This window comes from Palaemon carinicauda, chromosome 2 (assembly GCF_036898095.1).
Source record: "Palaemon carinicauda isolate YSFRI2023 chromosome 2, ASM3689809v2, whole genome shotgun sequence".
In the NCBI taxonomy this organism is placed as follows: Eukaryota; Metazoa; Arthropoda; class Malacostraca; order Decapoda; family Palaemonidae; genus Palaemon; species Palaemon carinicauda.
The window spans coordinates 152,661,403-152,686,585 of record NC_090726.1 but is presented as its reverse complement, the minus strand read 5'-3'; the positions used below and the strand labels follow the sequence as shown (position 1 = coordinate 152,686,585).

Below are 25,183 nucleotides of genomic sequence, written 5' to 3'. Positions count from 1 at the left end.
TCTGATAGGTTGGTTGGGGTTGAGCCACCATCTGGGGCATCGCGGTCATGGCAACTGTGGGATGTTGTTGTTGTTGCTGCTGTCTGGCAGGACGAGAGAGCAACCTGGGTCTTTTTGTCTTCCTCTTAGGCTGGGGACCCTCATCCGGGGAAGACTTCCTCTTCGATGACATGCCCCACTTCTGGAGGAGGTTTCTATTCTCCGTGGCGGCCTTGTCAACAACTTCCTTGAGCACTTCACTCGGGAAGAGGTCCTTACCCCAGATATTGGAAGCTATCAGCTTCCTGGGTTTGTGCTTTACTGATGCAGAAGCAAACACGAACTCCCTACATGCTCGTCTGGCTTTGACAAAGCCATATAGGTCCTTGACCACAGTAGCCAAATGCATGACCATGTTCATATCCAGGGTTTTACTATTGCTTGCCGTCATCTCTAGATAAATCTGTAGAGATAGAGATGCGGCCAGTCTTTCATTTGTCTCTTGCTCCCTACGCAAGAGAAAGTCAGGCAGCTTAGGGAGATTTTCGCTGAACTGACGTCCAGCGATATCTGCCTCCAACTTCCCAACTGAGAAGGTAAGGTGGACTTCCTTCCAGTCCTTATCTTCTATGGGCAGGGCTAAAGATAATGGTCTACACTCATTGAGTGTGGGGCAAGGTTTGCCTGCCTCTATTGCCTTCATTACTGCCTCAAAACCCTTTGATGTAAAGGGAAAGGCTAACGAAGCTGTAGCAAGAAAGGCGAGATGCTTCTTGCTGAGGGTTGACACTTTTGAGTTAGTGAAGCCGTTTTGCTTCAGGCTACTTGACAAAAGAGCCTGAGCTTTATCGTGGTCAAGTACTATGACCTCCTTAGATTCTGTCTCCTCCCTCGATGTTGGTACCGTCTTCAAACGGACGAAGCAGTCTGGGTAGGCCTGAAAGTTGGACCAAAATTCAACAGCCTCGATACGGACGGTCCCCAACTTCTCTGACATAAAGATCTTGCCACTGGTAATTGGCATGTATTATGCATACCTCCAGGGATCAACGTCAGAGCAAGTTGGGAGATCTTGAACCTTAAGTCTCTTGTGAGACCAACGGGAGGCGGTGAGTTGGGCCATTTGTCTATCCCATTTCGCCTCCCTTTCTTCGTCTTGCTTGCGAAGGCTCTCCATCATTGCCATGAGACTGGCCATTGTCTGTCTCATGTCATCTGATGGAGAGGCAGAAAATGTAGAGGGTAATGGCTCTTGAGCCGGAACTGACGGAAGGGGCTCCGATTCAACATCATCATCATCTTCTTCAGGAGTTAAGGTGGACTCCTCCTTGAGACCTTCCGCTAGATGGTCCTTCTCGATGTCCTCAGACACCTCCGACATCCTCTCGTCTAGGCGGATGTCCTGCAGTGCGTCGGACACGTCCAAATCTACGGCAATCTGGACGCAAGGGATCTCAGGTCGTGGCTGGGGTATGACAGCTTCCACACCCGCTTTTGGGAACAGCAAGGAGCGCATCCATTCGCTAGGAAGGTAAGGTCCCGTGGCGTTCTTCTGAAAGCCACGAACCCATCTGCGCAGCTTCTCTCGTGCTGCATCCCTTGACTCCACTGTCTTGGGGTCATCAAAAGCCTCGGTAACCAAGGCCTTGCAAATCTTGCAGTTCTGGGGGTCCCAGTACCTAAGAGGTCCCTTGGAAGTGGCGCAGGGGGCATGATCCCTGCATTCTTCATGGCCACAGAAGTCCTTGCTCCTAACGTTGCAGAAGACTTGTTGGCACTTTGGATGGTCCTCCTGTAAAGAGAGGAAAATTAAACGAGCATGCGGTAGTTTAACTCACCTGATAAACAACTATATAAAATATTATTATTAATATTTTAGCATTATAGCTTAGGATAGACAAGCTAGAAAGGAACTAGGAAAGACACATACGTACTTGTGTTTCCTGTCCAGCCAATTGCTGCGACCTCCCCCAAAATTAAAACCTAGAGTTTTCCTATTCAGGAAACCCAAGGGAAGGGTTCTAACCTCAAGGGGTAGATAAGTGTAACTTAACACTGACCTTTCCCAAGGTTTTAATAATGTGGGTAAATGGTAACTGATCATCTATCAGTCTGTTGAAAGAAATCTTTTCCTTCAATATATAACTGGTCTCAAAAATAGACTGTGCAAGGATACACAGGGTATGTTGGAAAATAACTACTGTATAATTTATACTATAGTTTTCTATCTCCAGTATAATCTATACTGCAAATATACTGGCTACTGTACAATCATACACAGTAGTTTAGCCGGCATGTTGCCAGCTAAGCTAGCAACCGGCGGCACAATCCAGCCAGCGTCTCGCCGGCTGGGGTAGTACCTGGCGGTACTAGCTGACAGAGAGAGAGAAAGCATGGAGTGAAGGGTTACCTTATTAAATGTTTGTTAACAATATATAAAGGTGTAAGTATTTAATCTTACTGCCTTCTTCCAGAAAGAGGGTTCAAATGGAAGGGGAGAATGTATCATTCAGGCTTCCATCATTTCACACAAACGGTTCCCAGTCACTGCCGGCCCCGGGTATGTGGATGGCAGTCCAAGAGAGGACTGAAGAACACTCTACAGAATAGGGGTCTCCCACCGGCAGCCGGCACAGCTTTTCCCGGAGCCTTGCGTCCATAAGGGAAGACTGAACGACTAAACAGCTGCTATGTAGGAGCCCCGGCCGGTCCCACAACCCGCCAGCAAGCGGTGAAATTGCAGGACGACGGCCAAAGGGTTGTGATGGCTAGGCCATCGCTAAAGGACAGAGGGGGTAGGGAAAAGGGTCCTGTATAAAGTGTGGAAGAAGGCGGCAGGGTTGCCGCCCCTACCAGACAAAGAAGAAACTGTTTCAATATCGGCGCCATCCAAGGTGGCAGAAGAATATCTATTCCTCTGCCTAGGGTCTGCCGAATTGGTGTTAAGAGGAGGCAGCAAGATTGCCGCTGTCTCTAAACAGGGAAGAAACATCGTTTCCGTGTCGGCGCCATCCTAGGCAGCAGAAGAAAGTCTATTCTTCAGCCTAGGGTCTGCCAACACAGGACTAGTCTTCTAGACCACAGGGGAGAAGGTGGCGGCATAATACAACCACTTCAGGTGCGGCCTAGGGAGGCATAGCCTCCTATGCCGGCAGCAGAAGCCGGCAGGGGAGTGACTACTCACTCTACAGCTCTGCCGTCAGAAAAGACTGAATATTCTGAGGTTCTGTCAAAAAAACAAAAGCCGGCTACCCGCCGGCAAGGGTAAGAGACAGAAAACCCTAGCCTAGTCAAGCCTGAGTGTCTACTCTATGGCAAGACCAAACTAGGGTTGTCACCAGGGCGGCACTCAGAGGGAGAAGAGATTACCCTTAATTCTCCACTGGAGACGAGTATCGAGATATATGATGCCATTTTTTCCAATTTTAGTTCCTTTTTTCCCCTGATTTATAGGGTTTATTTTTCTACCATAATGAAAAAAATTTATATCTAGCAAAAAAATATACTTTTAGGAAAAAACTCTTCATTTGATAGGATGTTTGTATCCGGTCTATATATGGTAGTAATCATAGGTCTCAATATTATGTATAAAGGGAGGAGATATAATGAAAAAAATGCTTATTTTCAGGATAAATTGCATGGGTGTTACAAAACAGAAAGTTACGAGGCGAAAATCATATGTGATTTAGAAATGTCCCAAGTCATCTTAATAAGTGCTATGAATGTCAAAGTCCTGTCCTTAAAAAATGACACTGGCCACACGGCTCCCTTAGGGGGAGACTTTTACGTACATGTAGCCGATGCCTTAGAGGTTTGATGAAACGCACTGGAACTTTGGAAGGTTACTGTTCAATGGAGAAAGAAGTTCTGACTCAATTTTCTGCACCTTTCCACCGGTTTGTCAACCTCTTGATGTGAGAACAACCTGGCTCTGTTTAACTGGGGCAGTGTAATGAGTTAAGAATTCTGTGTAACATGACTTCCTAAGATTTGGGATAACTGTGACTCTGCATTCAAGTACCCTGACTTGGAACTAAATCTGCAACACAGTTAGCCCACTGGTTGGCTGACTGAATGTGCAAAAAAGGTAACCACTTTGGGTCCTGATAAAACAGTCCATGAATTTCCTTTTATTCTCTGGATTACTTAAGTTTTGCAAAGCAAAGTATGATACAGTGCCCAACAAGTGGTCCAAGAAGGATGTTGCTTGTTGACAGGCCATGGAGATGGTTTCTATGACTGCAGATTCATATTTAAAAATTATTGTACTCTCAATGCCTGATGTCTTCAGATTACAAGGGTTGTGATACCCACATCAACTGGGAGGGGAAAAGGGTCCATCCCACGAGGATGTAAAACCTCCTTTGATTGGAGAGGGCTTCTAAGATCCTATAGGACCTACTTGCTCTAATAGAATTCTTAGGCCCAGAGATCTGGTCACTGATGCTTTCAATCGCTTCTTTGGCCACATCTGACCAAGAAAGCTCTAATGAAGGTTTTGATCCCTGAGGGGAACAGAAGTGCCTGTCAATAGGAGTTTTGCCTCCTTTCCCTCATTATTTCAATGCTTCCCCTAGGTTATTTTGTTCCCTGATAAGGGCCAAGACCTTCACAGAGGTAGATTCATTTTCAGTTTTTCTGCTTCTACAGGTGTGGGTCCTTCATCGAAACTGTAAGGTTCATTGTCTCCCTCGATTCATCATCACATCAAGGAGAGAGTCTTTCATAGTGACCTTGTCCCCTTCCAATTTGTTAGTCCTATGACCTTCCCTAGGTTCAGAATTCTTCTTATATGATTGGGCTATTACATCTGAAGGGCTTATGCTATCCCATTGGAAATCTCTTGGACTGACTCTGTCCGATGGTTTGGAGAAAGCTTCTGTGAGGAGGACAGTGGGGAAACATGATATACACGGTGATCACGTCCCTGTACTGACTACCTGTTATGGGAAGATCCCTCTTGTAATAACTCCTCCTCAGTGAGTATTACCTCGATGGAGGCGTGGACCCATGGTTCATGGTCCTGAATGGGTGAATTGAAATATTTGTAAGAACCAGAGACTTTGAGAGCTTACACTAGTGCATTTTTGCATAAGAGTCTTCTTGAATTATTGATTTATATAATGGTCAAACATGCATGAGGGGGACTAGGTAGCCCCATATCCACATATATAACCTCATCAATTGGGGTATGAGCACGTAAAATTGTGCTTGACCAGGTTGGAGGGTGGGCTCCCTATGATGAATGCCCAGACTCATTTGAGTTTATTTTGAAGGAAGTGATTGCGCACAAAGGGAGATTGTCCCAAGGCAGAACGGCGCATGTACTCTGGAGAACACGTCTCACATAGAGAGAGTATATCATAAAAAGGGGAGCATACCCTATGGTGAGTGCTCACGTGCCAGGGAGCGTGTATCATGGGATGTGTGTGACCGCGCAAGACATGTTCGCATTATGGAGCATGATTGACCAAGGGAAGCTTATTCTACTGCTGGAGTGCCCACACTTGATCTAACAAGCACCGATGTGTGGATGCTAACAGTTCAGCACTGTCTTTGAAAGTGAACTTGTAATCATGATATTGCTCTCAATTGCTCTCAAATACAGGTGTGTGAAGGGGAGAGCGCCACGTGACTGTGAACCGATAAGGGTGCAAGTCCAGGTGAGCGTGATCGGCACAAGTTAAAAAGTAAGCAAGAATATCTTGGAGACCTCGGACATCTTTGAGAGAGCAAGGAGTTGGCACCTCTGGGTGCAACCGTGCCTAATTTTGAGCGCATACATTACGGAGATCCGAACTCACACGATGAATGCGTTTGAATAGCCAAGAAATCGTTTTTGTTATCAAAATATTTTGCCATCACTTAGGTGGTGGTGTCATGTCCGGTAAGCGCGGTCTATGACAGCAAATTGGTGAATGCAAATGCTTGTAAAGAGTAGTTGGACACAGGTGATCGCGATGATTGAGTGTAGCAAATCCAATGTTGAACTTGATGATGTTGCAGTAACAGTTGAACGCATTCCCCATTTCCTGGAGAGTGCGACTCATGAAACTGAGGTACGTGATCAATTAAGCACCTTCTCTGTGAGCAAAGGGGAGAGCATGATGGTAGCTCGTGTTCTGGAGAAAGCAATGAACGTGCCTGAAAAGATGAGTGCGATGATCAAACCAGTCAAGGTGAATGTGATGACAGAGCCTGTCAAGGTGCAAACAACTGTAGATATGAGCAAAATTGAGAATGTAAGTCTTTTTCCAAGGGTGACCTCAATGAGGGCAAGAGAGTTCAAAGGGTTGGCAAACTCTGCCCAAGGTGTGGGGGAAAGCAAGATGGTTGTGCACGCTCCTGAAATTTCACACTGTATTCCTCCGTGAGCAATAGGGTTACAGGATAATTCACCCTAGAAGGAAAGGTTGAATACATTGGGACTATTCGGGGAAAGGGTACGAGGTTGCTTTCCCTTTGAATTCGTCGTTGTCAGCATCTTCATGATCTGTCGTTCTAAGACTATAGACAAGGAGGGGGGGTCTAAATCGTCTACTTTTTCTGCTGCTTGGCAGGTGGTGAAGATCTCGGCTTATTACCAAGGGCTTGAAGCAATTTATGCATTGAGGGTCACCTCCCGGGCATAAGTTAGGGAAAAGTATCCTAATGGCCATATTTACAGGATCCTGAACAAAATCTGGTGGTTTACTAAGAAAAGTTTTAAATATCACTGCTAACTTGCAGAAGCCCATACCACTGTTTCTTTCCTATCATGCCAGAGAGTAATATCACTACCATCATCATTCTTCTCCATCACCCTGGCGAAGGGAGACAGAGAAGGGTCAGAGGTAAGATTACCAGAAGTTACCGTGCCAACAGACTTCCTCAAATTTGAGGGACATCCTGACATGCGAACGATCCAATTTCGGCTTCTTCCCATAATCCAACCACTGCTCTGATGGAAAATTTCTATACTTGTTGAAGGGGGAAGACAGAAAAATCCTGCCCTCTGCAAGAGGTGCATAAAAGATGGGGAAGACAGAAAAATCCTGCCCTCTGCAAGAGGTGCATAAAAGATGGGGAAGACAGAAAAATCCTGCCCTCTGCAAATGGTGCATAAAAGATGGGGAACCACAAGAATCCTGCCAGAATGAATGCTGCACTTCTCCCCAACAACTCCAGGGCAGGGAAGCATGTCTGTTCATGGTTTCTCCATCACCAAACACACTTTCACTAAAAAAAAAAAAAAAAGAGAAAGAAGAAAAAAAGGTTAAACAGCAGCAAAAGCAAGAGCACTAAGATTACGTCTGTACACCTCGGCGGCTGAAGTCAAAGTGACCTCTCAATGCGCTGACGAGGAGGCTGGATTTCCCCCACCTCCCGCCAGTTACCAACGACACTCCTCTTTAGAATTCTAGCAGCAGATTTACAGTCAAACTAAAAACATGCTAGTAATAAAGGACAAGGGTTTCTATTCATGTAGCGAGTTTATTTTCTCAAATATAATATCTGTGAAAATCTAAAGTCGTGGGTCTTAAATCCCACTCATGACAAATTTGGAAATAGAGTACCAACATTCTATCTTTATGAAAGAAATAAACATCTAACCTGTATTCAGCCATAGCAGAACTTTCTTCCGTGCGAACTCTTTTTTCCTCTTGCAATTTGCTTCGATCAACAAGCTCTAGAAAGTCCACTTCATCATCTTCCAAACCTCTTACCATATTCTTAAATCTGTGTGTTATTTATTAATTGATTAGTTTGGTACCTGCTGTTGTGAGATCTTTAAACTGAAGGAAGTGACTAATTTCTTTTCAAAATGAAACTTGTAATATAAAAATACAGTATATCATAGTTACTAGAAGCATAGAAGATATAAAAATTGAAAAGATTCTTGGATGACTTTACAAAATGCAGTACAGTAATACCTTGACATATGAGCATTCCAAGATACGAGCAAACCGCCAAAAAAATTTTTGCATTGAGATACGACCACACTTACATATGCTAACGCTAAGTGGTCGAGTGCTTGGGAGTGCTTTAAGCCCAAATCACTCGTTCATTTCACGTGATCATCAACTTTAGTACACATCTCCTGTATTTTCTTTGCATTATTTACGTGATTTTAACTGTATATTTGTGAATATTCTTCATAACAAGTGATGGGTCCTGAAAAAAGGAGTGGTAACAGCAGTAAGAAGAAAAAACGCATGATAACGATAGAGGTGAAGCATGAAATCATCGAGAAATACGAGCGTGATGTCCACGTGAGTGCGTTGGCCAGCCGTTACAAGCCAAGTACCTCAATGATACAGTATGTAAAATCCACAAACAGTAAAAAAAAAAAATAAATAAAATAAAAAGTAAATAAGAATAAAAAGTTTATAAAAATTAAGCTAAGTTAATTTTAAGTTTGAGTGTTATGCCATGTGTAAGAAACAGTAAATACAGTACCATCCAACTCTCTCTCCTTCCCTTCCCTTCCTCCCTCCCTCCGCACATATCGCCATTAGCCTCTATCATCTGTCTCAAAGGTAGGAACTCCATTATAAAACCACATTTTGTTCCAGGTCACAGTAATCATTTTCATGAGTGCATGTAAAGTATCTTTATGTTATATAATATAGCAATTAAAAATGGTTTTTCCATTGTTATATCATTAACTTGGGTGTTTTTAAGAGGGAATGGATTAAATTTTTTCTGTTATTCTATATGGGAAAAATTGACTTGAGATAAGAGTAATTCGACATACGAGCTCGGTCCTGGAATGAATTATGCTCGTATGTCAAGGTATTACTGTATAGCAATTATTTTAGAATACCATTCATCCTAAATACATGTATAATAATCTGAAGTCTTTTATATGCATATCATTTGGCTTCGCTGATTAGATCACTGCAATTTAGTACCCTGGAACTGTCCACTTATTCAACTAATATGTCAAACAGGAGCAAATTCAAGGATGGTCTGTGGTACGGATATGATCAAAGACTTTAGGTTTGCATATCTTGAAAAATATAATTCACCTTGAAAAATGTGAATAATCCTTTCATTTTTCATATGGAGACTTAGTCATCGAGTGAGGGTTTGTTGCATGACAATTGGTTAACCCAATTCCAGATAAATCAGTGACATCATGCAATTTGTGCTAATAGTGAGACTGATTAAATAGATGGTCCATCTCCACCTGGAAATACCAGTTTCTTCGTCTAATCATGATTACAAGCAGAAGATTAACTTTTTTAATCTACCAAAAAACTTGGCATCTGATATCAGAGGCTAATACACACCTGTGCCAAAAAGTTTACCTTATTGAATTCACTTTAGGAAAGGTTCAGGAGAACCTAATCTTACTCATTAGAGAATAGGATATTAGATTCATATGGTAACAACATACTCAACCCAAGATAAACAGTATCACTTTACACAGTAGCTGACATCCAACAAGAATGAGCTCCATTAAAATTGTTATTTTGGGGTTACTTAAAAACCCTATATCAACCAATTCGTTATCATTTAAAACCAAAGCAGCAAGACTAGCCATTAAGACTTTAGGTGAGGTGGCAACTACCCAAACCACAAGTTAGTAGGGGGGAAGTGATGGGTAGTGGGGGTAGCCAGCTACCCCTCTCACTCACAGGCTAGTGAATCCGAGCAACTTTTGATTGCAGGCAGGACTTAATATGGGGACAGGTGATGCTGGGACAATTTGTATAAATAGCTACAGGTTTGCATTACAGGGAAAAATACAAATTACTTCCAAATTTGTCATTTGTTCCGACACTCTACAAACCTTGTGCTATTTATCAGGGATGACTTACCCATTAGGAGGGTGGAAGTCCAACCACTGGCTTGGCCAATGACCCTGGGTTTTCACATACAGGCTTAACCTAACTGGGAAATCCCTGACACTCACTAAAAACTTCGTGCAATGCAACGATAGCGGCCTAAGCAACCTGTGTGCGTGTGAAAAACTAACAATGTGACTGGGTAAGTAAGAATATTTCAAGATAAATAGTTCTGTTGATATCAAACATAGACGTTTCCCAATACCCACCTAGAAGGGAGTATCGGGGAAGTAGACAAGTATTAAATCTATACTAGGTTACACACAAGGGAAATTGTTATTACCTGCAGATAGGTGAGGCCAGCGTGCAGAGGACTCCTGGTGCTGTTCCCCAAGAGGGGGCGATAAAAGAAAGAACGAGCCAGTCATTCTTACACATTCATCTCAGACTAATTCCAGGTAATCTATGACCTTGGCCATCTGGTACTTGTCCATCAAAGAGCCTGAAGCATTCTAAACCACGGTGAGCTTCGCAGAGCTTGGCTCCGAAAAGCTATATAACGCTTGGGCAAGATGTTGCCCTGGTGCTTGTATGCGACCTAGGTAAAAGGAGTTAAAGCCAGTTAGTGGCAACCTCTTGAGCTTGCGAGAAAGCCTGCAAAAGGTCCTCGAAGGGTTGGCATGCTTGGAAGGGTGATGGTCAAGACCTTATTCTTGCTGAGCAAGCATAGCTCGAGACCTCACCGCACTGTGGGAACAGTCATCTGAGTAACAATCCTGAGGGAGAAGGCAAGCCAGTCCTCATGGTGAGCCTGCTCAGCGAACGAACACTGGGGGAATGCTCGACTGACCGCTACCCCAGGGAGAACAAGCAAGCTTATCCTCTTGCTGAGCAAGCACGACGAGCATGGTCAACCAGAAGGGTCAGCATGTTGAGGCAACACTTGCCAAAGTGCTACCTGGAAGATCCTCTGGTGAGAGGTGGGAGAGGATCTGCTACCGCCGATGAAGGTCCAGGGGGCAAGAGACCGAACGGAAGGGACTCTTCTGTCAGCTCTAAAGGAGAAAGGGCCAAAGCCACCCCTGGCAGGAACAGAAGAACTGTCCTGCTGCCCAAAAACCAACACCTGCAGAAGCCTGTTTTTTGATGGGGAACCTGTAAGACCCAGTGAAGGCGAGAGCAGATGCAAGGTGTCTTGAACTACAAAACCCAAAGGGAGGAAGGTTTCGCTGTCTCGCTATGGGAGACAAGTTGAGCTCCTTGGACCGAAGGTTGTCCGAGGGTTAACGGGTGACTGCTCTTGTTCGATCGACCGCCTGAGGAGGTTGAATGAGAAGAGACTGCATGGAGTGTGCCAGGATAGGGAGGATGTTCTCAGGATTTCTTGGACTTCAAGGAAGACACTAAAGGCGAAGAAGCCATTTTAGACTTCTTTCTCCTCCTGCCACACCACTCCCACTGGGAGGATTACAACTCCCGACACTCAGCTAAAATCAACAAAATGGGGTTGTTGTGAGTGAGAGGGGGAGGGGAGAGTGCTTCCCCACTATCCACCGGTTGTCGACCCCTCATCAAATGTTTTTATGGCTGTGTTCCAGTTTGCTCTATTTTCTATCTGCTATTGTAAAGAACAAATGTTTGTATTTGTGTCGGAACAAATGAAAAATATAAAAGTTATCTGCTCTCAGAGACCAGAAATATAAAGACAACTCCACAAAACAGATGTGCATATATTTCTATCAATCTGCAATGTACTGCGACAGGTGAACCACAATAGGCAATAGGTTGGCCAAAGCATCAGCCACCCATTGAGATACTACTACTATTGAGTTATTGAGTCCTTTGACTGGCCCGACAATAAAACATTTGATCCCTCTCTCTGATTATGGCTCATTTTGTCTTTGCCTACACATACACCGAATAGTCTGGCCTATTCTTACCACATTCTCCTTTCTTGACAACACTGAGATTACCAAACAATTCTTTGCTCAAGGGGTTAACTACTGCTTTGTAATTGTTCAGTGGCTACTTTCCTCTTGGTAAAGAGAGAAAAGGCTCTTTAGCTATGGTATAGTAAGCAGCTCTTCTAGGAGGACAACTCCAAAACCAAACCATTGTTCTCCGGTCTTGGGAAGTGCAATAGCCTCTGTACCATGGCCTTCCACTCTCTTGGATTTGAGTTCTCTTGCTTGGGGGTAACCTCGGGCATACTGTTCTATCATAATTCTCTTCCCTTTGTTTTTTGAAGTTTATATAGTTTTATATGTGAAGGATCTAATTTAATATTGTCACTGTTCTTGAATTTTTTATTTTGATTGTTTATTCTTCTCTTGTAGTTTATTCATTTCCTTGTTTCCTTTTTTCACTGGGCTATTTTTCCCTGTTGGAGCCCTTGGGCTTATAGCATCTTGCTTTTCCAACTAGGGTTATAGTCTAGCTTATAAAAACATAATAATAATATGGCAAAGGAGTACTGTAGTATCTATTCACAGATTTTCTACCTTTGCAAGTATATTTGTTACCTATCATTCTAAAAATATTTATGGACAATTTTACAGGTTTGCATTCTTGTCAGAACATGAGTTATTTAGATGCTTTTTAAAAAATACACAACACTGATATTGAAAGGCAGCTTTCACTAACATCACTATAGTATATAATAAAATAAAAAGGTATGGACATTACAATATATCCTAAGACATACTTATGAGCCTCATCATATTCTTCTTGTTTTTTCTGGCGCTGTTCTTGGAGACGATCATACAAAGAACGATTATCTGGAGGTGCTTCTTCAGGAGCTTCCAATGGATCATCTTCTTTCCGATTTTTTTCCCAATTTTCTTGTCTCACTCTCCGACGTTCTGCAACATCCTTTTCACTAATGAAGCCACTACTCATCCTGCATGAAAAGTAAACATTTATTTCAGATGACAATGAAAGTTGATATCTATTAAAGAAGCATAATTCAAAATATTAAGCAATAGTAGAAAACTTAGGCAGCTAGCTTCCACAATACAATAACGTTTTACGCCATACTGTACTAGACAAATGAAGGAATTGGAGAAAATACAGTATTGGATATGGAATATATTAACTTGGTAACTTTAATACAAAAACATGAAAGATTTCCTGCAATATAACAAATTTGGAAGTAATTTGTATTTTCCTAGCATACAAACCTGAAGCTATTTATAGGGGTATTACTTTCGGCTTAGCTGAAAGACGAACCATGATAATTTTAGTGAGGGATAACTACCCAATCCGCTAGTTAGCGGGTGGGGGTGCGGTAGACTGGCTACCCCTCACTCACACCTCTTGGCTGAGTAACCACTTTACTTTCTGGCAGGACTCCTTGGAGGACAGGATAGCGGGCCAATTTGTATAAATAGCTCCAGGTTTGTATGCTAGGAAAATTACAAATTACTTCCAGATTTGTTATTTGTTCCGGCGTAAATACAAACCCTTCCTTACTCTTAGGAAGGAGGAAGTTCTTACCAATTGGCCTTGGTCATGCCCCGGGGTTCTCATTATTTCGATCAGTGATCGAAAGTAGATGGAACCCTACCCTCGCTAAAATCAAGTGGCGATATGCGGTAATGCACTGATAACGGCCGCAGAAGCTTGTGTGTGAATGAAACTAGCAGTCTGGCTTGTCTTTAACATAGGAACTCGAGTACAAGACCTACAGTTCTTAAAACTTACCCAAAATCCTCCCTCAGCAAGGTATTGGGGATGTAACAAAGTATTATTTTATCCTTAGGAGGCACAAAGGAAATGAGTCTTAACTGCAGTGAGGTGAGGAGAGGTGAGGTCAGCTATGCCGAGGCTTGCGGAGCTCTTTTCCCCAGAGGAGAGAAGGTGAAATGAAAAAAGGAACCAGTCATTCTTACTCATTCACCCCAGACTAACCCAGGTAACCTTAGCCCTCAACCCTCTGCTACTTGTCCATCAAGGAGCTTGAAGTGATTTTAGACTATTTATTGTGGGACCACCAGAGAACCAATGGAAAAGGTTTCCATGTTCATGTGGGTTACATCCTGCAGGTAGTGGGCTGTGAAGGTCAACTGACACTTCCACACGCCCGCTGGCAGTACCTGCGCCACAGAATAGTTTCTTGAACGCCAGGGACGTTGCAACGCCACTAGCATTATGAGCTCTGGGTCATTAGGATGGAGGAAGGCCTGGATTGAGAGCAAAACCAATTGCCTTCCAATCCAAGAGGGAAAGGAAATCCTTGTGACCCTCCTTGACATTCCCCGTGCTGGCCAACAGTGTTGACACACGGAACAAGCTGCTGTTGTTCTCTTAAGGTAACGCCTCAGACTCCTCATTGGGCAAAACCAGAGTTGGATTGGGTCTTCGGTTACAGAACGAAGACACTCTACTCAGAATGGGCTGAACTTAGGGTACAGCACACTCGGATTTTGAGTCTTGGCAATCAACTCGGGGATGCAGCTGAGAATTACTTCTCTCCATCTCCTAGAGTAGGAGACATCAGAAGATAGATCATACAACTCACTAACTCTCTTGGCCGAAGCCAAAGTGAGTGTAAAGCCGTCTTCCATTTAAGGAAGCAATCTGTTGCCTGGCATAAAGGTTCGTAGAGAGGGGCCTTCAGAGACTGAAGGACCTGAACTGCATTCCCAGGAGGAGGTTAAGTTCTGACGGGGCAGGTCATCTCAAAACTTTGTGAGATGAGGCATCGAGGGGATAGATCCCCCCTCCATGACATCAGTCGCAAAGGACCGAACACTTTGCCTGGAAGATACGCTGAAAAGCTTCTAAGGTGTCTAGACATCATTTCTGCAACTTGTTGCGAAAGGCCTCTCTGAAAGAGGAGGAGTTGGACAGTTTCTAGGTGTGAAGTCAAAGTGAAGCTACGGCTTTGTGGAAAGTGTTGGCATGTGGCTGTTTCAGATCGTGTCATAGAGAATGTTCCCTCGGAAGCTCCGTCGGGAGCTGCAGAAGGTCAGGGAACTATTCTGCATGATGCCATAGCAAAGCTATTGGAGTCATTGATCAGTTCTTGCTTAGTCTGACTTGGTTGAGAACTTTCTCACCAGACCATAAGGGGGAAAAGCGTACACTTCTAAGCTGTCCCACCGTTCTTGGAATACATCTTGCTTGAGAGCCTGGGGGTCTGGGACTGGGGAACAGTCGAGCGGAAGCCTGAAGTTCAAAGCCGTTGCGAGCAGGACTACAGTAGGGGGACACCACAAAGTTAAGACTTTGTTGGTTACAAGATGATTCAAAGACACTAGGAGCCCATCATCTGAGTGGACCTGCTCAGATTGTCTGCAAGCACATTCCTGGTGACAAGAGCGGATGGGAGCACCTGCGTGTCCTCTGTGCATTTGAGCATTTCTACTGCTAGATGGTTCTCTAAGAGAGTTATATGCTGTTACCTTTCTAATTCGGCTCAACGGAAGATGAATTGGTGTGGCACATGGGGCCCCCACACCTTTTGATGTATCCGAAGAGAGCATCAGTTCTAGAGGGGGGACGAATAGATTGGACTCTTTGCGGAGGTTCTCGTCTGCCATCCACCATCTACGGATAGTCCAAAGGGGTTGGGAGATTGCATAGCAAGAAAAACATCTCGAGATGATGTCAAGATGTGTTACTGCTTCCATGTTTCTGCTATGAAAGGGGGGGGGGGGGGGATCCTGTCCTCCCTATAACTGCCACCAATCTAATGGGGTTGGCCGAGTAAGAATGATACAGAACGGTGAACCAGGTAGCCAGTACTGCTATGTTACTACAGAGAATCTCAATAGAGATCGCCTTCCGGACAAGAGACCAGTCGGTAACTACCAAACGCAATCAACTACAGTACAGTAATCCCTCACCTATTGCGGTTAATGGGGACCAGAACCGACCACGATAAGTGAAAAACCGCAAAGTAGCGTCCCTCCTATTTTTTATATACAGTGATCCCTCGTTTATCGCGGTAGATAGGTTCCAGACCCGCCCGCGATGGGTGAAAATCCGCGAAGTAGTGACACCATATTTACGTATTTATTTAACATGTATATTCAGACTTTTAAAACCTTCCCTTGTACGTAGTACTGTTAACAAACTACCCTTTAATGTACAGAACACTTAATGCATGTACTACAGTACCCTAAACTAAAACAGGCACAAATATTAAAGGCGATTTTATATCATGCGTTTCCTAAACACGCCAAAAAGCACGATAAAAAATGGCAACCAATGTTTTGTTTACGTTTATCTCTGATCATAATGAAGAAACAAACGCATTTAGTGTACACATCTGTGTATAGGTTAGTTTTTGCATCGATTATATTGATTATACAGTATGTTGATTTTGTTATTACCAATGTTTTACTTAATTTTTCTTAGGACTTCCAAATGAAATGTTTTTCTTTATGACGCCGCCAGAAACGGCGGCGTCATAAAGTACGCTCCATCTTCGATCGTAATAAACAAACGAAGGCATTTAACGCGCATGATGAAAGTGATAAATAATGATATTACAGTAAAAGCTTTTAGAAAATACGTTATTACAAATATTATTTACCGTATCTATATAAAATCATACATACGTAGCAAAGCGGGAAAACAATTTACGAGAGAGAGAGAGAGAGAGAGAGAGAGAGAGAGAGAGAGAGAGAGAGAGAGAGAGAGAGAGAGAGAGAGAGAGAGAGAGAGAGAGTTGTTTTACGTACGTAATTGTAAATTTTAAACAAAAAAATAGCCCCATTTCATACAAAATAGGTTATCACAAATATTTTACTTTATCATATTACAGTAGTCTGTATAATACTGTAAAGTTCAGTACAGTATGTTGTTGTTAGTCGTGGGGATGAAATTCTCACGAAACAAAAACACGGCATTCGATTACAACAGCTGATTCATTCTCTCTCTCTCTCTCTCTCTCTTCGTGTTATACAATACTTACACATAGATGAAGAAACTAAAATTAGTTTTCTTAGTGTCAATTAAATACGAAACGAAAAAATTATGCTGAGTTTACATCCATTTCAATCGTTGCTAAAAATACGGCATCCGATTTCATCAGCAAACCACTATTTTTTGGGAAACATCATTTTATTCTAGAAAATTGCTACTCTTTAAATAGTTAATTGCACATTAAGAAAGCATGTACTTTTGTTTTTAAATGTCGGGTGTGTTTTAAAAATCGAGTATTGTTGACTTCTTTTTGTTTTACTTTTGGCTGTGATTAGATCAGCTGACGTCTAGCTGCCGCTCTTGAGAGTGTACGAATACACTAACAAAGTATCGTTTATACCATTTCTTAACTTATTCAAACCGTCTACAGTATATAGTTGATATTACATAAGCACCAATGTGTTATAACCTATCAAATTGTTTTGTTTATTACATTTAAAACAACACACACACACACACACACACACACCTCTCTCTCTCTCTCTCTCTCTCTCTCTCTCTCTCTCTCTCTCTCTCTCTCTGTGGGCTACTTTTCACTACCTCCCATTCCTTACCTCTCTCTATCTCTCTAACAAATGATATCTTTGTTGCTCCTCAAAGTTTCATTTACTGTATATTGAAAATCAATCATGATTCAATTTCCCTTACTTTCTCCAATTTCGCACCATCGGTCACATCGCGGTATTTTCGAAATTTCCGGAAAATCCGCGATATATGTACATATATACATGTGTTATGAAAAAAATCCGCGATGGTCGAACCGCGAAGTAGCGAGGGATCACTGTAAACCACTCGAAGTGGGAAGATGATGGTGGTTCGTTCGAAAACGAAAGGATCAGTGCTGGCGAAACCAGACTAGCTGATATAGTAATCAGTTGGGAGTGTAGAGTGACGTATCAAGTCACACCTTTGGAAGACCCATCCCGTAGAGGGGGGAAGGTCGACCATAGAGTTTTCAGAAAACTCTGGATCACGGAAACAGGGATTCGGATGAGAACCTAGGGGTTCAGAATCTATTTGTGAATTCCTTTCTCACGACCTTAAAGGGATGTTGTGCCGAGAACCCGTAGGAACTCTGTCGCTGATTCCTGATGGAATTTTCAGGAATTGCCTTACGTGACCAGGACCCAAAGGGACTATGTCATAGTTACCTGAAGAGATTCGTAACCATTAGGCAGCAGGCATCCATCTGCCATCAGAGTAAAACTCTTGATGATGATGGGCGCGCGCGCGAACAATTCACGGGACGAGAGTTCGAAAACTCTGTCATGAGAGTAAAACATTCGTGCACTCGTGAACACTTCGCGTAACGAGAGTCCGAAAAACTCTGTCATATGAGTTGTTCGCGCACTTCAATTGATTGCGTGCACCTCGTTCGTGCGCGCTAAGTTGGTCGTGTGTGCGCGACATTATGGTCGTGCACTCCAATTCGATCGTGTGCGCCAAAATGGTCGTGCTCGCCCGCCAATATGGTCGTGCGTGCACGCCAAAATGGTCGTGCGCGCGCCAACTTGGTCAAGCGCACCCCATCGGCCGTGAGCGCCAATTTGGTCCTACGCGCCAAATTGGACGTGCGCGCCAATTTGGTCGTGCGCGCCAACTTGGTTGTGCACGCTAATCCGGTCGTGCGCGCCAATTTGGTCATGCACGCCAAACCGGTCGCTATGGTCATGAGAACTCAAAGGTTCAGCCTGAATTGCGTTGTGAGACCCCGAAGGGTCAGCGCAAACGAGAAACAGAAGTTTTCCTGTCACTAAACACCGAAGTGGTGGAGTGACTAAAGTTATGAGAGCCCAAGGGTTCTGCGTAACTAATGTTACGAGACCCCGAAGGGTCAGCGTAACGGGAAACCGAAGTTTCCCTGTCACAAAACACCGATGTGTCAGAGACTAAAGTTATGTGAGCCTGAGGGTTCAACGTAACTAGTGTTAGGAGACCCTGAAGAGTCAGCTTAATGAAAAACCGAAGTTTCCCTGTCACAAACCACCTAAGTGTCAGTGACTAAAGTTAGGAGAGCCCTAGGGTTCAACGCAACTAAAGTTAGGCGACCCCGAAGGGTCAGCTTAACGAAAAACCGCAGTTTCCCTGTCACAATACACCGGAGTGTTAGAGTGACTAAAGTTACGAGAGCCCAAGGGTTCAGCGTAACTAATATTACGAGACCCCGAAGGGTTAGCGCAACGAGAAACCGAAGTTTCCCTGTCACAAAACACCGAAGCGTCAGAGTGACTAAAGTTACGAGAGCCCAAGGGTTCTGCATAACTAATGTTACGAGACCCCGAAGGATCAGCGTAACGAGGAACCGAGATCAGCGTGATTGATGGCACAAGTTCCCAAAGGCTCAACGTTACCATCCTTACGAGAGCCCGAAGGTTCAACGTAACTGAAACCCGAAGGTTTCGAGCGGAATCCCGAAGGACTCCTACTGTCATGAGAACCAGCAGGATCAACATGACGAGACCCCAAAGACTCAACGATCACGCCAGCCCAAAGGGTGATCGAACGAGACCCCGAAGGATCAAGGAGAGCCAGCGGGTTCAAGATTACACAACCGCATAAGAGGTTTGTTCTCCCGAAGGAGAATATCGCTTAAGAGAAGGCTCTCGCTCCGCCCCTAAAGGAGAACCATAAGCATAACGGGGGACAGCAGATGCCCAGAAGCGGTCTTCACTCGAGGACGAGAGACTCGTTCCCCAGAAGGGATAACCTGCTTCGGAGAAAGCTCTGCCACCGCCTCTGGTGGATCAGCAAGCTCCTACAAGTTATTTCTAGCGAACGAGAGGGAAGTTCTCCCGAAGGAGATCGCCTAAGACAAGCTTTCTCCCAGCTCTATGGGAATAAAGCGTAGGCGTAAAAAATCTCTCTCATGAACGAGGGAGAAGTCCTCCCAAAGGAGGACATCGCCAAAGACAAGCTTTTTCCCAGCTCTATGGGAAAAAAGCGTAGGCTTGATAATCTCTCTCTCGCAAACGAGAGTGAAGTCCTACCGAAGAAGGACATCGCCTAAAACACGCTTTCTCCCAGCTCTATGGGAAAAAAGTGTAGGCGTAAGAAACTCTCTCCCGCGAACGAGAGAGAAGTCCTCCCGAAGGAGGACATCGCCTAAGGCAAGCTTTCTCCCAGCTCTATGGGAAAAAAGCGTAGGCGTAAAAAGTCTCTCGCGAACGAGAGAGAAGTCCTCCCGCAAGAGGACATAGCCTAAGTAAAGCTTTATCCCAGCTCTATGGGAAAAAAGCATAGGCGTAAACAAATATCACTCTCTCTCTCTCTCTCTCTCTCTCTCTCTCTCTCTCTCTCTCTCTCTCTCTCTCTCTCTCTCTCTCTCTCTCTCTCGCGAGAGAGAAGCTCCCCTCGAAGGAGGAACATCAAGTTGAAGGTTGACAGCGAATGCTACCTCGTAATGAGGGTAGCTCACGAGTTACCACATATGTTCTACGTCGCTGTTACCTGTGAAAAAAAAGGAAGTTGTTATCAATTACAATTCATGCTCTGTTGCACAAAATACACTATTTGGGGAATAAGTCACATTCCTTGTAAGATAATTCCTCGAAAGGGAGCTGAACTGTTATAAACTTTAATTCTGTAATGAAACAAACACACGGCAGTGTTCAGAACCTGCCGAATGACAACACCTTTACGGCGGAGGCAGTTGGATACGAAGTCAACAACACGTATCTAACAACGTATATTTCCAATTATACATATATATACTCATATATATGTAAGAAAAATGAAAATGCACAAGAAAACCAAAAATAAAAATAAAAAAATAAATGAAAAACATCACGGCCAGTCTTTGCGGGAGAGAAGGGCAGCATGTCCGTCCTCTACCGAGCCAAAAAGTAAAGTGGTTACTCAACCGAGAGGTGTGAGTGAGCGGGGTAGCCAGTCTACCCCACCCCCCACCCGCTAACTAGCGGATGGGGTAGTTATCCCTCACTAAAATTATCATGGCTCGTCTTTCAGCTGCGCCGAAAGTAATACCCCAATAAATAGCGAAGGTTTCTATCTGTGTCGGAAAAACTAACCTATTTGATTCTTTTTGTTTTGAAATTCCAAAATGACAAATTCAGAGATAATTTGTATTTTTCCTAACTATAGAAACCTTAGCTATTTAATATGGGTAATTACTTTCGGCGTAGCTGAAATGACGAGCCATTAGATTTTTAACGAGGGTTTACTACCCTACCGCTAACCCCCCCCCCACACACCTGTGATTTAGCTCACTTTGCTTAGAGGTAGGACTTTCACGGGGGACAGGGCTGGTGGGCAAGTTTGATTAAATAGCTAAGGTTTGTATAGTTAGGAAAAATACAAATTATCTCCGAATTTGTCATTTGTTCCGTAACTGAAATACAAACCACGCTTTTTAATATGGGTGACTCACCCCTTAGGAAGGGTGGTAAGTCCCGGCCATTACTGGCTTTGGCTTTTGCCTGGGGACTCAATATTTCAGTGTGTCAGTACTCAGTAATAAGGAGTCCCTACACCTTGCTAGCATCTTGCTGTGCAAGTGCTGCGGCCTACATAAGCTGTGTGTGAAGGAATGCAATGTGACAAGTCCTAGGAAGTTGACCTGGAGTTCTTTAGATGGAACTCAAGGCTAGGACTCTCCCAATACCACCTCGCCAGGGTATGGACACGTGACAGTATTAACTTGATACTAGGAACACAAGGAAGCATGGTTTACCTGCAGTGGTTTGAGGTCAGCTATGCAGAGAACCCAGGATGCTGCTTTCCCCAAGAGAGGGGAAGATGAAGAAAAGAATAAGGGCCAGACAAACCTTTTCATTCATGCAGACTAAGACCGGGTAACAATGCCCTCAACCTTCTGCTACTTGTCCATTAAGGAGCCTGAGGTTTAGACCAGCTGTTGTGCAGCCACCACAGGGCCGATAGAAAACGTATCGAGTCTCCTATGTCACGTCTTGCAGGACCTGCGTCACTGAATAGTTCTTCTTGAAGGCCAGGGACATAGCTACGACCCTGACATCATGTGCTCTAGGGCGATGTGACGGAGGAGGGTCAGGATTCAAGGATAGGTGTATTACCTTGCGAATCCAGGCCGAGATGGTATTCTTGGTGACCCTCCTCTTTGTCTTCCCAGTGCTCAAAAAAACAAAGCTTGCACCTGGGGATGAACTGCAGCCGTTCTCTTAAGATAAAGCCTCAGACTCCTTACTGGGCACAGTAGGAGATGGTCTGGGTCATCTGTTACAGAATAAAGACTCGAATCCTGGAAAGAGTCGAACCTAGGGTCCGGCACTCCCGGATTCTGAGTCTTGGCAACAAACTCAGGGACGAACCTGAAAGTTACCTCCCCCCATCCCCTTGAATGGGCGATGTCGTATGAGAGACCATGAAGTTCGCTGACTCGCTTGGCCGAGGCCAAAGCTAGCAGGAACACCGTCTTCCAGGTAAGGTGGCGATCTGAAGCCTGGCGTAATGGTTTGAAGGGAGGTCTCTTAAGAGACCTGAGAACTCGAACCACGTTCCATGGAAGAGGTCTCACTTCCGATTGGGGGCAGGTAAGTTCATAACTCCATATGAGTAGGGAAAGTTCCAGCGAGGAAGAAATGTCCACTCCTTTGAGCCTGAAGGCTAGACTTAAGGCTGAGCGATAGCCTTTCACTGCCGAGACTGAAAGGCGCATTTCCTCCCGCAAATACACGAAGAACTCCACTATTGCTGGAATAGTGGTGGAGAGATACCCCTTCCACAACACCAACCACAGAAGACTCGCCACTTCGCCTGGTAGACCCCTGCGGATGACCTGCGCAGGTGTCCAGACATCCTATTCGCAAGTTGTTGCTAAAATCCTCTCTCAGTGAGGAGATGCTGGATAGTCTCCAGGCGTGAAGCCGAAGCGAAGCCACGGCTTTCTGAAAGATGTTGGCGTGTGGTTGTATGAGTAGCTCGTGTCTTGGAGGGAGTTCCCTTGGGAGCTCCATTAGGAGTTGCAGAAGGTCCGGAAACCATTCTGCGTGATGCCATAGCGAAGCTATTAGGGTCATCGAGAGATTGACCGATATTCTGGTCTTGTTGAGCATCCTCCTCATCAGACAGAACGGGGGAAAGGCGTAGACATCGATGTTGTCCCACCGTTGTTGGAAGGCATCTTGCCAGAGAGCCTTGGGAACCGGGACTGGGGAGTAGTACAGCGGAAGTTTCTAGTTCAGCGCTGTAGCGAACACATCCACAGTCGGGGAACCCCACAAAGTCAGGACTTTGTTGGCTACTTGACGATCCAACGACCACTCGGTACTCAGTATCTGCGTCGCTCTGATCAGACTGTCGGCGAGCACATTCCTCTTGCCTGGAATGAAGCGAGCCGAAAGTGCGATCGAGTGGACTTCGGTCCATCTCAGTATCTCTACTGCGAGACGGGATAACTGTTCTGAAAAGGTACCTCCCTGCTTGTTGATATAAGCCACTACCGTGGTGTTGTCGCTCATCACCACCACAGAGTGGCCCGCCAGGTATTGTTGGAACTGTTGAAGAGCCAGGAATACCGCCTTCATCTCTAGCAGGTTTATGTGGAGGCCCTTTTCTGATTCTGACCACAGGCCTGAGGTCCTGTGGTTCAGAACGTGAGCCCCCCACCCTTTCTTTGAGGCGTCCGAAAACAACATCAAATCCGGGGGGAGGACGAGAAGATCCACTCCCTTTCCTAGGTTCTCGTCTGCCACTCACTACTGAAGGTCCGTCTGTTCTGCAGACCCCATAGGGATCATAGTGTCCGGGGAATCGTGACCTTGATTCCACCGGGACTTGAGTCGCCACTGGAGAGATCTCATTCTGAGGCGACCATTGGGAACTAGACAGGCCAGGGATGAGAGGTGACCGAGGAGACGTAACCACGATTGAGCTGGAAGTTCTTCTCGTCTGAGGAAAGGCCTCGCGACCTTCCTCAGCCTTGCTATCCTGTCGTCTGATGGGAAGGCTTTGTGGAGATTGGTGTCTATGATCATGCCTAGGTATGCCAGTTTCTGAGTGGGCTGCAGAGAGGACTTCTCGAGATTTACCATGATCCCTAGATCTTGGCAAAGTCCCAGAAGCTTGTCTCGGTGACGAAGAAGGGTTGCCCCCGAGTCTGCTAGGATCAGCCTGTCGTCCAGGTAACGGAGGAGACGGATGGCGATCCTGTGAGCCCATGAAGATATTAGGGTGAACACTCTGGTGAACACCTGCGGTGCTGTGGAGAGACCGAAACACAGCACCTTAAACTGGTAGATCTTGTTGTCTAGGCAAACTCTCGAGTACTTCCTTGACGACAGATGGACTGGGATCTGAAAGTACGCATCCTTCAGGTCCAGTGTGCACATGAAGTCTTGCGGTCTCACTGCAAATCTGACAGTGTCTGACGTCTCCATGCTGAACGGGGTCTGCTTGACAAACCTGTTCAGGGCTGAGAGGTCGATGACTGGTCTCCAGCCTCCAGACGCCTTCTTTACAAGAAAGAGTCGACTGGAGAAGCCTGGGGACCCGTCGACTACCTCCTAGAGAGCGTCCTTCTTCAACATGGTCTCGACTTCTGCCCGAAGGGCCTGCCCCCTTGCCGATCCCATGGCAAGGGAGCTCAACGACACTGGATCCGCTGTCAGGGGAGGTAGAGATGTCGTGAATGGGACGCGATATCCTTGACTGATTTCTGAAATCGTCCAGGGATCGGCCCCGAGTTGCTGCCACCTTGTCGCGCAACTTTGTAGGCATCCCCCCACTGGTGGACATGCAGGGGGACTGCCAATCCTAGCGTTTGTGGCCACGGCCGCTCCCTCTAGGATTCTTTCCTCCCCTAGAGGACTTTTTGCCCTACTTGTCCTTGACAGGAAAGGGCTTAGACACTTTTGTCTTTGCTGCAGCTGCCTTCTTGGTACTCTTGACAGGACGTGGTTGCTAGGTAGCTGGAGGCTTGTAGGGCCTCGATGTTAGGGCCCTATGGAGAAGGGAATCCTGGTTGGACTTGCTCCACCTCTCAGCAGCCTGCTCCACGTCCTTAGGCTCAAACAAATTCTTACCGAGGATGGAAGAATGTCTGAGCCTGCTAACGTCGGTACTGGGGACCTTTTGATGGAATCTCTCAGCCACTGCGTCCCGTCGTTTCAAGATCGTGTTAGCCCACAAGCTCGAGACTTGGTGGGCTAGAAACTCGATGGTCCGCATGCCTGAGACCAAAAAGGTCTCCAAGGCCTTCCTGGTGCTTTCTTTGGACAAGTCCTCAGACCGCACCAGGATGCCCAGAGACCCTAGCCAGCTGTCCAGCCACGAAGTAGCCATGCCTAGCCAGATGTCCAGCCACGAAGTAGCCTGCATGGCACACTTCGCTACCTTCTCCTGGCTCAGGATCTCTGTTGCTGAATACAAGACCTGCCGGCTGGAGAGTCTCTCTAGAGGGACTCCCCCGGTAAGCTCTTCTAGAGAATGGTGCAAAGGAAGAGCTAAACAAGTCTCCTCCAAGATCTCAAAGTACCTCCTCTGATGGACGCGAGGAGGTGGGA

General features: G+C 45.2%; 1 protein-coding gene across 2 annotated transcripts in view; it reads right to left on the bottom strand.

The window, feature by feature from the left end:
• LOC137628038 (PSME3-interacting protein) overlaps positions 1-25,183 on the bottom strand; it is a 135,415-nt gene that overhangs the window by 64,468 nt on the left and 45,764 nt on the right. Inside the window, exons 3-4 of one of the 2 annotated variants that reach the window (XM_068359394.1) lie at positions 12,457-12,651; positions 7,573-7,698 (exon numbers count right to left, since the gene is read on the bottom strand). In XM_068359394.1, the coding sequence (XP_068215495.1) occupies positions 7,573-7,698; positions 12,457-12,650 (320 nt within the window). In that variant the 5' untranslated portion in view covers position 12,651. The remainder of the gene's footprint in view (positions 1-7,572; positions 7,699-12,456; positions 12,652-25,183) is intronic. The other variant, XM_068359395.1, reaches the window with a different exon arrangement.